At 48.0% G+C, this 13,702-nt stretch overlaps 1 protein-coding gene across 12 annotated transcripts in view; it reads left to right on the forward strand.

The window, feature by feature from the left end:
• Positions 1 to 13,702, forward strand: part of Indy (I'm not dead yet) — a 143,100-nt gene that overhangs the window by 75,840 nt on the left and 53,558 nt on the right. For 2 of the 12 annotated variants that reach the window (XM_071677602.1, XM_071677574.1), the window contains exons 1-2: positions 7,100 to 7,176; positions 12,229 to 12,550. The exons of 6 other annotated variants lie outside the window; for them this stretch is intronic. In XM_071677602.1, the coding sequence (XP_071533703.1) occupies positions 12,449 to 12,550 (102 nt within the window). In that variant the 5' untranslated portion in view covers positions 7,100 to 7,176; positions 12,229 to 12,448. Of the gene's footprint in view, positions 1 to 7,099; positions 7,240 to 12,228; positions 12,551 to 13,702 lie in introns of those variants that run through there. 4 more of the 12 variants (XM_071677620.1, XM_071677565.1, XM_071677611.1 and 1 more) reach the window with 4 other exon arrangements.

Here is a 13,702-nt window from a genome sequence, read left to right on the forward strand (position 1 = left end):
TCCGTGTGGACTATTAATCACATTTTCTTATTCGACACCATGGTCCACCCTGGCCTTCACCCCCGCCACCCTATATGTTAAAAATAAGAGAACTTGAGCAACTCTGACCTTCGTTATTGGAAGAACTTGATCATTTGACATTTCGTCTTTGTCCAAGATCTTGAACAAAAATTCCCGGGTTATGATTTATACAGAATTATCTCTAACAGAAGGACACGATCTCAAAAAATAAAAAAAGATAATCATTGGAAACTCATTATCTTAGCAGCAATGAAGTGTTCTTTGAATGTTAGACATTCGCGCCGTCAGATGTGGCATGTATACCGTACATAAAAACTATACATCTTGCGTGACCAGCATGTAGCACTAGGCTACACAATCCTCATGGTATTGCGTCCCGACTATACAGAAGAATCTAGCTAACGTGGACGACTTGCAGGTCTGCCTATAACCCTACACTTATCAGGATGGTTGTTGGGTCACAAGGTTTTATTTCGCCTTTATATTCGTGAGAGCATGTAGGAATTAGCTACGGTAAATGTCATTGGTAGTTTTCTGTGTTCTGAGTAGCCGCGGGTGAGCGACCTTTGGCGTGCCATTTAATTGTGAACGAGATCCATACGATAAAAAGGCGGTGCTAATTGTTTCCTGTATGGAGAGACTCCGAGGAAAATATCGACGCCGACTGCTAAACCCTACACAGTTGCCAGTGATTTCCAGATAGGCGGCAGGGGATGGAAATTGTTGCCTACTGGAAAGTAAGTTTTTACGTGCGTGTATTACTGAGTGGGAATATCGTTGCGAAGGGTGCAAACGAGAGTCCGGAAGATGAGTCTGCAGTCTTCTTGAAACGTCAGAAATTGACATAAAAAGTTGTAGCGGAATGTTTTTAACACTGTTCCATTGTAAGGTTCTTGCTGGAGGTCGGCTTTGAGTTCTGTGGGGAAGTTTTGTCCCGTGTTGCTGGTGGGCGCGGCAGACATTAATCTTGGTTGTGTACCTGTTGGCCAGACAGACCCCCAATGCAGGAAGTAAAGCCTGCGTATATGAAGAAATGGATCACGTTTACCTGCGTACTATGTCTCGAGCCATGTGGATGACTGTATAGGTCAGGGGAATGGAAGACGACCTTAGTCTGGGTTTGGAGAGTTAATAAGATAAGGATGCCACGACCTCCCCTCGCCTTGAGCAGGACGGGACGACCCTGGGGCATGATGGCTCTCCCCGGCCTTATCTCCGGGTCTCACAGTCGCGCTCAAGATTAAATACCACCAGTATCTGTGGCGTCCTCAGGGTAGTGGTGCTTTCGCATGCTCAAATGAAAACATTGTCCACTAGTTAGAGAGGATCACCCTGAACAGTTCAGGACGTAGCCCAAGCAACAACAGTAGTAGTTCCAGCGAGAAAAATCATCCCTAGTTGACATACTCAGTAGTGACCCTCTCAGTAGTGACCTTCCCAGGAGACATAGTATTCTAACATGAGGAAACCTGGTGTTGAGGTACGCTGCTGAGGTCAGTGTGCTTCCCGAGCAACACGGCGACCCTCTAAGGATGATAGGAAATTCTTGGGGAATGTTAAGACTGGCCTCCAGGCGTGTTTACATAACTCGTCCGGCTTGAGGCGGAACGGGTTGTGCAATCTGCAGCATTGAGTCATCCTCTACCAGTCGTGTTCCGGGGAAATGCTTCCTACAACTGGGGCGTGTCTTTTACAGGGTTCTCCTAATAACAGGGACGTCTCCTATAGAGGTTGCTTCGTACAACAGGAAAGTTTCTACAGAGTATACCTGTACCAGCGTGTGGTGGTCAGTAGTTATGTCGTGTGCCCACATCCGCCCAGCAATAAGCACTGTGGTATGCACCAGCCGACGTGTTTACACCTTTAAGTTGAACGAAAGATTTAAAATTTTTGTTATACATTATTCATATCCATTTCTTGCTGTGTGTGTGTGTGTGTGCGCACGCGTGTGCGTGCGCGCTTGTCTGCCTGAATGATTTACGGTTTAAGGACAGAGAAACTGGAACTTGTGAATATACAGATGAAAACCTTGAAGACCAGAATATTGTGCCTGTGTTCGTATGTGTGATTCCGCTCGGCGTTTGCCATCACCAGTTTCCATGCCGGTGCTTGTGGCCTTCGTCCTGTTTGAACCTTTGCTTCTGTGCGTTCGTCCATAGATCTCTTCTTGTGGGTGTGTGTACGCATGTCTTAGTGTTCTCGTGCGTATACGCTTATATTCATGCCTGTGTGTGTTTTATGATAAATAATGGAACGAAAGAGGGACTTTTTTGTTGTTGCATTTGAGTTCACTGCTGCTACAAGTTCATCTTCCTATATCATAGTTGTGTATACACCAGACTTCCCAGTTTTTATGATGTAACTCGTATGTCATTGGCCCTTTAATTGTCATCGTCGCAACCGTCAACAACGTAAGTTATGTTGTTTCTCTTGTTAAGATATGCAAACTTGTGTTTACTAGCGTGATCCTGGACCTTCAAGTACACTTCGTGGAGTGCGTCCGTCACTGGTCCCTGTGTAGCAGACCTGTGATAGCGTTAGTGGGTTGCTGAAGCTGGGTAATCTAATTCATGTCCCGTTTGTGTTGTATTCGGAATCTATGTACAATGAGAGAAGTATAAGTCGGTTGATATACAACGAAGAGACGTAGCTAGGACGCCATTTGGTAAACATGCGATTGTCCAAGACAGACAACAAGCGTATCATAAACTTATTTTACAAATCTTATCAACAATAAAGTTATCCAATTTGTATAAACCATCACTAATATTAACATTATAATTCTTTGTTTTTAATAATAGAAGATTCACTATTTCTCGTAAGAGTTAATAGCTGAGATGGCATTACTCCAGTCAATACAATGATCATGGTTTTTATCGTGATTAAACAGGTCATTTGATTCTTGTCCTGCTCTTATACTATATGTTGCTCGAGTCTACCAAAGATACTTACCAGTCTGTCCAACATAAAACTCGTGACAATTTCTACATTGCACTTTATAGATGCACCCAGGAGAATTTTCTAGTGAATTCCTGATTGATATTCTTTATTATATTATTGTTGCTGAAAGCAACATTTACATTAAAGGATTTAAGCAACATGGGAAGTAAAGTAAAATTGTGTGTGCCCAGTTTGAGAAAACATTGACACTTTCTTCCACGGACAGTTTTCAATATGAGCGTTGTGTGTGTGTGTGTGTGTGTGTGTGTGTATCAATATTAGTCATATTTCGTTACCTCGTAAGGAAGCTTTTATTTTTCTTTGCATTGCTGTGCGGATGCCAGACACATGATAATACAAATTACTTTACCGTCGTAGAGGAAATGTTAAAAGCCGACTGGAAACTATTTTGTTTCTGCCTCTTAAGTTCACTGTGATAGACGTCTTCTCTCGGACCCCACGGTGCTTCTCTCGGACACCACGGGATATTTTTTTTGTCTGACCCTACGATATTTTTTTTTTCCAGACTACACGGGATTTTTTATCGGAGCCACGTATTTTTTTTTTTTTTTTTCGCTAGCACGGGAATGTTTTCCCCTGGCCACACGGGGCTGCTGCTTTATTTCGGAACCCAGGGAATGCTTTTTTTTCTCGGACCGCACGTGGGAAAGCCTTTTCATTCGTCGAACTCACTGCTAACTTAGGGGGGGAGTTATTGAATCTTTGGACCCCGTGTATACAGGAATTGAACTCTACACATGGAACTGTATACAGCCATCCCTCGCCTAGTTCTGATATAAAGGTTACTGCTAGATCACCATTATGCCGCCTAGGTATGTATAGTTGGTCATGTCATCCTTCTGTTCTCCTGTGTTCATATATCTAGTTCCCCTCGTCTCATCACCCGTCCCACTCTGTCTCTTCTGGTATTTTAGTTGCATTTCGTTTTACGCTTTTGAGCGTCCCTGTTTCCTCGTGTGAGGTGAGCTGGCCACTGCAGCATGTTCCTGTTAGGGTCGTATTACATTGTATACAGGAGGATATCTTCAACATTCTATACAGGGTATCTTCAACATTCTATACAGGGTATCTTCAACATTCTATACAGGGTATCTTCAACATTCTATACAGGGTATCTTCAACATTCTATACAGGGTATCTTCAACATTCTATACAGGATATCCTCAGCGTCTCTCCATACGCCTGAAAGCAGCGTGAACATTGACCAAACAATACGTCTGCCAGAGATCCTCTTCAGGTAATTTTTCTGCGACATGTTTAGTGTGATGTCGACATGAAGGTCCCTTTCGCTGCATCAGGTTTGTCTTATTTTCTCTCGGTCACAATCTAGTCTCGTTACTCCTCATTCAACTCCTGATATAAATAGCTTCCAGAAGGAATTTGAGCTTTTGTATATTGTCTGTCTTCGTAAACGTATTATACCCTATTATCAAACTTCATTCGTAATTTAGCATGATAGAAAAATGTGTGAATTTCGTCTGGTAAGTAATTCGGAGATTAGAAATGATAGGGGTCCAGACACTAAACCCTGATGAACTCCACCTGTCACTCTTCCCCAGTTCAAAAACGTTCCCTGGACTTGTGTTGCCTGCCTCATCTCTTGGTTATGAATCCAGTGATACAGCCGTCCTCTGGCACAAACTTGAAGGTCTAGCTTCATTCATCATGTCTCGTGTGGAAAATGGTATCCACAGACCTTCTGATGGTCCAAGGTCAAACTACACACTCCATCCACTCATCTCAACTCTCAGATGCTGCCTCTCTCTCTCTCTCTCTCTCTCTCTCTCTCTCTCTCTCTCTCTCTCTCTCTCTCTCTCTCTCTCTCTCTAATTCTTACATCTTTTCAAGACATACTCAAGGCCATCGTTATTTTCTATAGTTTCTTAAAGGCCACACTTATAAGGGATTCTGGTCTGTAGCTCATGGCTGCCATTTTAGTCAGCCAGTAAATTGGTTGTGTCTGGGTCAGGTGGAACACAACGGTCATGGATGAGGTCATAATGATACATGCCCCGTGGCCAGTCTAATGTTTCCTGCTGTACCAGACACTGTGGTGTCATGTGTTTCATACCGTATGCAGGTCGGATCAAAAAATGTCTGGTAATGATAATAATCATGAATCAAAATACTGATCGTTTTTTGTGTGGAAAAAGTACTCGGCCGATCATGTGCCCAACTTGTATGGTGAATATAAGATATTCGAGCAGTGTTCAGGGTTGGCTTTGAACTTTAGTGAAAATAAGGATATTGTGAAGATGTGTGAAAATGAGAGGGTAGTAAGGGGATGGGGAGGGCGTAGGGAAGATAAATGTAATGATAGTGTGTAATCAGCATGAGGGAGTAATGATAATGTTTGTAATCAGGACGAGGGAGTAATGATAAGGGTGTAATGGAGATTGAGAGGTGAAACTATAAGTATAATGATGAAGCTTAAGTGAAGATTTATAGGGATGAGGCTGTTTTGAAGATGGGATTTTGACCTGACCTCAAATGATGTTGGTTCGGTTCAAGAGGAAGTAGTAGTTATGATGGTGTGTCTTTGGAAAAGTTAACCTTCGACCTGACCAGTAATATTAAAGTAATAGGTTAGTGACAAGGATATGATTGCGCTAGCATTGATGACTATGATGATGACTAACGATGATTTATGTTGACGACCACTGAGGCTGGCGTGTGTGCTGGACCTTGGGTAGCCCACCCTGGACTACATCATGGCCACCTTCGCTAACCATACTACTGACAACAACTCTATGTCCATTACTCTCCATCTTTCAATTGTAAATGACTCTTATTTCTCATTTATTTTTTTATTTATTCTAGATTTGTTTGTGTGTACCCTCTGTAGTCCCTCATTGTTGTTATTGGTTCGTCGGATTTTCCTTGATTTCTAATTTTTCATCTGTTCGTAGTAGACTAATATTTTGATGCTCCTTCACTTCATTTTCCTCCTGTTTATATAGAGATTTTACTCGTTCTTGCTAGGGTGTGCAGGTGTACATGTTGACACTGTTACTAGGGTGTGCAGGTGTACGTGTTGACACTGTTACTAGGGTGTGCAGGTGTACGTGTTGACACTGTTACTAGGGTGTGCAGGTGTACGTGTTGACACTGTTACTAGGGTGTGCAGGTGTACGTGTTGACACTGTTACTAGGGTGTGCAGGTGTACGTGTTGACACTGTTACTAGGGTGTGCAGGTGTACGTGTTGACACTGTTACTAGGGTGTGCAGGTGTACGTGTTGACACTGTTACTAGGGTGTGCAGGTGTACGTGTTGACACTGTTACTAGGGTGTGCAGGTGTACGTGTTGACACTGTTACTAGGGTGTGCAGGTGTACGTGTTGACACTGTTACTAGGGTGTGCAGGTGTACGTGTTGACACTGTTACTAGGGTGTACAGGTGTACGTGTTGACACTGTTACTAGGGTGTACAGGTACTGGGGTACATGCCTGCCGACAATTAAGCCAGCTTTCCTTGGGAGGATGTGGGGTTAACGTGAGACGCCCATGGTTTTCCTGGAGGCCAGAAACTTTCCGGAAAGCGGAAATTCGTGGCCAGACAACAGTATGAAACAGGGCGGCCAGCTGCGGGAGCCTCAAGGTTGTAGGTTACGAAGTATTTCGTTCCTGAAGGATACTTTTTGTAACCTTCCCTCGCCTTTTATTGAAGTGTAATGTGCTAGTTTCCTGTTATGGATGGCTGGAGAATGATTAGAGCGTCTAGTATTATTATTACGCTCGTACATCCTGGATTCTCCTGCAGCAACAGGCGAGACGCGTTTATCAAGCGAGCAGACAAGAATTGTGATACAGAATGACTGGGGTTGTTAAGGGTATAATTCTTAGTAAATGATCATATTGAAATAATATGAAGTATGGACTTGATAGCTAGGGATCATAATTAAGATGGTGGTGTCTGACAACTCTTTGTCACAGTGCCTCGTTATAGCAGTGTAACGATGTTTCACTTGGTAGCGTAACGTGCCACTTTACGAACTGGTCCCCTTGAAATTCGGGTCGGAAAAGTCCTCGAGAAGGACCACAAAAAAATGCTGTAAATAATGACGAACGGGAGCCACAGCTGAGGGTTCAAAAGTGGCGATGTGTGGCGTGGGGAAGGTAGTGGCTGGCCGGCCTTACTGTGAGTGTAGTCTATCGCAGGACGCCAGACCTGCTGCACGCCGCTCCTCCCACCGTAGCCTCAACTTGTGTCAGCGCTTTGTACAGAGACACGTGACCAAAAACGTTCTACTGTGATGTTAGTTTTGTGGAGGGCGAGAGAGTTGGCAGAGAACCGCTAGTGATTCTGATGACCCATGAAATTACCCGATATGTAGTAGTGTGCCGAGAATTGTTTTCTCTATTTTGAACGCTACAGAATACTGTATTATACGCCGGAGATGTTAACGACTCGTGGAAGAATTTTCGGGTGTTGGATGGAGCCTGGCGGCTCCTGGGCACCGGACTGGGTGCTCTCGTGTGCTGCCAGGTGACCACTGTAGAGGGGGGGGTGATGTGCTTCTGATGGGCAGGTGACCAGTGTGCAGGAAGTGGCGAGTTTGTGTTCGGTTGGTGACGAATCTCCACCGAGATGGCGTCTTTCCCTGAGGGGCAGGTGGTAGGTGTTCGGGAATAGGTTTTATCTGACGGGGGGGGGGGGGGGGGGGGGAAGGATATTCTGTGAAGTGGTTCTTGACATGAGACGGGTAGGTTGAAGGGTGTCCTGAGTGGGGCGTGGTTATGTGATGGGCAGGTGAAGGGTGTCCTGAGTGGGACGTGGTTATGTGATGGGCAGGTGAAGGGTGTCCTGAGTGGGACGTGGTTGTGATGGGCAGGTGAAGGGTGTCCTGAGTGGTACCTGGTTATATGATGGGCAGTTGAAGGGCATCCTGAGTGGGACGTGGTTGTGATGGGCAGTTGAAGGTTGTCCTGAGTGGGACGTGGTTGTGATGGGCAGGTGAAGGGTGTCCTGAGTGGTACGTGGTTATGTGATGGGCAGGTGAAGGGCATCCTGAGTGGGACGTTGTTGTGATGGGCAGATGAGGGTATCCTGAGTGGGACGTGGTTATGTGATGGGCAGGTGAGGGGTATCTTGAGTGGGACATGGTTGTGATGGGCAGGTGAAGGATGTCCTGAGCGGTACGTGGTTGTGATGGGCAGGTGAAGGGTGTCCTGAGTGGGACGTGGTTATGTGATGGGCAGGTGAAGGGTGTCCTGAGTGGTACGTGGTTGTGATGGGCAGGTGAAGTGTGTCCAGAGTGGTACGTGGTTATGTGATGGGCAGGTGAAGAGTATCTTGAGTGGGACGTGTATGTGATGGGCAAGTGAAGGGTGTCCTGAGTGGGACGTGGTTATGTGATGGGCAGGTGAAAGGTATCTTGAGTGGGACGTGGTCATGTGATGGGCAGGTGAAGGGTGTCCAGAGTGGTACGTGGTTATGTGATGGGCTGGTGAAGAGTATCTTGAGTGGGACGTGGTTATGTGATGGGCAGGTGAAGGGTGTCTTGAGTGGGACGTGGTTATGTGATGGGCAGGTGAAAGGTATCTTGAGTGGGACGTGGTTATGTGATGGGTAGGTGAAGGGTATCCTGAGTGGGACGTGGTTGTTGATAGTTCCGTCATGTGGCCATATCCAGGCTGGTGTGCTGGCAGTATTGTCTCAAAAGCTGCGGGAGTGTTGAGTGTACGGTAGAAGGCAAGGTGTGTGTGAGGGGGAGTGGCCGAGGTGAGTCTCTCCCTCGCTAGGAGCAGCGCCCCTGGGAGTGTAGGGGTACTAGGGGGCCACATGCAGATCCCCCTGACTGATTATTAGCCGCTGCAGGATGCTCGTGCCCTGCCTGCCTTGCCTTACACTGGGGGAGGATCCATTTGTCCTTCAGCGAGGATGGGAGACCCACTGGTGCATGGCTGCGGGGGAGCCATCACTACTAGCACATGGCTGACTGGGGGACCCATCACTACTAGCACATGGCTGACTGGGGGACCCATCACTACTAGCACATGGCTGACTGGGGGACCCATCACTACTAGCACATGGCTGCCCTATCACTACTAGCACATGGCTGACTGGGGGACCCATCACTACTAGCACATGGCTGACTGGGGGACCCATCACTACTAGCACATGGCTGCCCTATCACTACTAGCACATGGCTGCCCTATCACTACTAGCACATGGCTGCCCTATCACTACTAGCACATGGCTGACTGGGGGACCCATCACTAGTAGCACATGGCTGACTGGGGGACCCATCACTAGTAGCACATGGCTGACTGGGGGACCCATCACTACTAGCACATGGCTGACTGGGGGACCCATCACTACTAGCACATGGCTGACTGGGGGACCCATCACTACTAGCACATGGCTGACTGGGGGACCCATCACTACTAGCACATGGCTGACTGGGGGACCCATCACTACTAGCACATGGCTGACTGGGGGACCCATCACTACTAGCACATGGCTGCCCTATCACTACTAGCACATGGCTGCCCTATCACTACTAGCACATGGCTGCCCTATCACTACTAGCACATGGCTGACTGGGGGACCCATCACTAGTAGCACATGGCTGACTGGGGAACCCATCACTAGTAGCACATGGCTGACTGGGGAACCCATCACTAGTAGCACATGGCTGACTGGGGGGACCCATCACTAGTAGCACATGGCTGACTGGGGAACCCATCACTAGTAGCACATGGCTGACTGGGGAACCCATCACTAGTAGCACATGGCTGACTGGGGAACCCATCACTAGTAGCACATGGCTGACTGGGGGACCCATCACTAGTAGCACATGGCTGACTGGGGGACCCATCACTACTAGCACATGGCTGACTGGGGAACCCATCACTAGTAGCACATGGCTGACTGGGGAACCCATCACTAGTAGCACATGGCTGACTGGGGGACCCATCACTACTAGCACATGGCTGACTGGGGACCCATCACTACAAGCACACTATTGGCCGGCTGGCTAGGAGCCCCATTATCACTACCAGGTGCCCACCTGGTGCAGGCCCCTGGTGGTCTGTATTTACCTTCCCTGGCGGGTTAGGGACCGGCCTCCCTCACTCATCTAAAAAATTCAAATTATTTGTAAGGTAACCCACGCATGTATGCAAATGAGGCGATTATGGTTTATATAACATTATGACGTCAGTTGATTGCGAGAACGTGCAGTATTGTTGGTGTGCAGAGTGATGAAGTGGAGCGGTGGAGGTGAAGTGGAGCGGTGGAGGTGAATATTTGACCTACGGTAGATGTGGCCAGATGCATTGCCCCTCACTCCCGACCTGGTTACATGGTCTCGCTAGAGAAAGTCTTGCGTCACAAACATCCAGTGTGTGTGTGTGTGTGTGTGTGTGTGTGATACGTCTTGTTTCTTGAGGCCCGAGGGTTTGGTGACCCATAGGTGTAAACAACTGGTCTGACCTGACCTGACCATTACGGACGGATTGGATAAAAGGCCAGAAATCATACCCTTGGGTCATACCGTCGTACTTTAGGGCTGGTAACGCTCAAGGGTCGAGCAGTCATGACGGTAAAGTTCCTCACCTGTTTGGTAGTGGTGGTGATTATTAGCGCTTCCTCAGGGAGGAGCGGATAGAGGCCCAGGATGATGGACGGGCCAACATGACATGCCCGAGCAACCGGCCTACATGACCACAGGATGGCACAGCTGGTGGTGGTGGTGTGGATCGCTAGAGACGCTGGTCTATGACGACTGCTGACACTTGGCGTTGACTCCAGCAGGTTCCGGCATTGTTGCGTCTGTGTGGGAGACCTTCTAGCTGTGTCTGGTGCTGTTCAGACTGTGTGGGGAGACCTTAGCAGACACTCTCTCCAAATCGTGTGGGAGAGACCCAAGCAGACTCTGGCATTGTCGAGGATGTGGCAGAGACCCTAACAGGTTCTGCAACTGCAAAATGTGTGGCAGGGACCTTTGCAGACTCCAATGGTGTTGAGACTGCGTGGGAGGGCCCTAGCAGATTTTGTTGAAACTGTATGGGAGGGATCCTAGCAGACTCCGATGGTGTTTAGACGGTGGTGGAGGGATCCTAGCACACTCCGATGGTGTTGGGACGGTGATGGAGGGATCCTAGCAGACTCCGATGGTGGCGAGACGGTGATGGAGGGATCCCAGCAGACTCTGATGGTGTTGGGACGGTGATGGGGGGATCCTAGCAGATTCCGATGGTGTTGGGACGGTGATGGAGGGATCCTAGCAGACTCCGATGGTGTCGAGACGGTGGTGGAGGGATCCCAGCAGACTCCGATGGTGTCGAGACGGTGGTGGAGGGATCCCAGCACACTCCGATGGTGGCGAGACGGTGGTGGAGGGATCCTAGCACACTCCGATGGTGTTGGGACGGTGATGGAGGGATCCTAGCAGACTCCGATGGTGGCGAGACGGTGATGGAGGGATCCTAGCAGACTCCGATGGTGGCGAGACGGTGATGGAGGGATCCTAGCAGACTCCAATGGTGGCGAGACGGTGATGGAGGGATCCTAGCAGACTCCAATGGTGGCGAGACTGTGATGGAGGGATCCTAGCAGACTCCGATGGTGGCGAGACGGTGATGGAGGGATCCTAGAAGACTCCAATGGTGGCGAGACGGTGATGGAGGGATCCTAGAAGACTCCGATGGTGGCGAGACGGTGATGGAGGGATCCTAGCAGACTCAGATGGTGGCGAGACGGTGGTGGAGGGATCCTAGCAGACTCAGATGGTGTTGAAACGGTGTGGGAGGGAACCCAGTATGTTCGGATAGTGACGAGACTGTATGGTATAGACCCTAGCGGGACCGAACACTAGTGTGTGTGAATGTGTGGGAGAGACCCTTTTAGGTTCTGATGGTGTTGAGACTGTATGGGAGGGACCATAGAAGACCATCACAGTTGAGGCTGAGACAGACCCCTAGCAACCTTCGATAAGGTTAAGAATGTTTGGGAGACCCTAATAGACCTCGACAATGTTGAGATGTAGACCATACCAGGCTCCGACACTGAGCGAGACCCTCTAGGAGGCTTTAACACTATTGAGACCATGCAGGAGAGACCCTAACAGGTTCTATAAATGTTAAGATTCCATTCGTACAGAAATGTCCATTATAATGTGGAATAAAATTACGGTTATTATGAGGCAATGATTGTTGTTGTTAGCGGCTGGAACTGGTTTTCTCGGGTAATTCGTAATCATGACAGCGACAATAACCTGCGGAAACTGCTTCTCTCCAGATTATATCGATATATAGAGGGAAAATAGTGAAAAATATCGAACACCTTAAGTTATAGTGATAAGGAACTGCCAACAGTTAATGAACCATAATTTGGATGATAAGAAAGTCGGTTACCGGCCCAGCCTCCCTGAGGACTGAGTGAATGTCCAGGAACTTTCACTCGTAAGACAAGCGGCCAGAAACACACAAGTGCGTCGGGGCAGAGGAGAGAAGTCAAGATGGTCATACCGTGGGCGTCGCTGCAACGCTACTGGCGATCTGTCCTGCTGGTGCTCGTACCTTTGGTCCTGTCTGCCATTCCCCTGGGCAGCCCCACCCCGGTAAGTGACTTGGCAACAGTTCTGGTGACACCGCTAGTCCTGGCCGTCGTTCTCCCGGTCAGCCCCATCTTGGTAAGTGACCCCAAATTTGCACCAAGCCAATCCTGGCATAGTTACTAGCAGAGCTGCTGCCAGGGTGGTTGAGAGCGAAGGTGAAGACAATGGTCGACAGTGGGGAGGTAGGTTGCGTCGTGGTTACGATCATGATGGGTAAGGTCACCTTCAGCAGAGGAGGTAAGGCTGCGGTGAGGTGGTAGTGAGCGTTGCAATTATAGGAGATGAGGGTAGGATTGGCAGGGGCGTTGCTGGGATAAAGGTTCTGTGGTCTGCAGACGAAGGAAGTTAAGGGGCCATGTAGAACAAGGTGTGTGCCTTCAGGGATGTGGGGAAATTGAGTGATAAATGTACCGAACCGGGTAACTATGGCGTTGACTTCCCTGCTGTGGTGTGTATAATCATTCGACCCTCAAACAAAATGGAGTGACCTTGAGGTATGACGATTTGACCTCATAACTATACCTGTCAGGATAAGGTCAAAGACCACGCCACTCAACAGTCGTTAGGGTAGTACACAGTCGTGTTCGAAGGTCATACCATAATTTTCAAGGGGTTAAGAATGCACGCGACCTTGTTCCTTATGGTCACAAGTGGATGAGCATGAATTATAGCATGAAACTATATTTATGGCTAATGTACAACACGGTTGGACCTGTGTCCTTTCCAGGACCCACCTCTTTTCACCAACTGATATTTCATCAACTGTGGAAAAGTCCACATCAAAATGCCACGACATGTACAGTAATAGTTCCAACTCAAGAGTTAAATTATGAAGTGTGCAATACCCATGTCCTTTCCCAGGACCCGTGTCCTTCCCAGGACCCGTGTCCTTTCCCTGGTTTTATCAGTAACTTAGACCCTCTTGGATGTTAGTCTGGGTCCCTGACACAGTTTTGAAAATGGACCACAGTGGACCATCACTGCCAAATTTAGTTCAAATTGGCCCAGCAACGTTGTGTCAGAGAAGATGGTTGTGTGATAGATCAGTACTATAACGACTGACTGCAAGTGTTGGCAGCACCTCACCTTGCCTGCAGCTGGGTGAGGTAAGGATGGTATATGATTTAATGTTTGGTATCTTGAGGATTATGGAAC

The sequence above is a fragment of the Panulirus ornatus genome, chromosome 2, assembly GCF_036320965.1.
Source record: "Panulirus ornatus isolate Po-2019 chromosome 2, ASM3632096v1, whole genome shotgun sequence".
In the NCBI taxonomy this organism is placed as follows: Eukaryota; Metazoa; Arthropoda; class Malacostraca; order Decapoda; family Palinuridae; genus Panulirus; species Panulirus ornatus.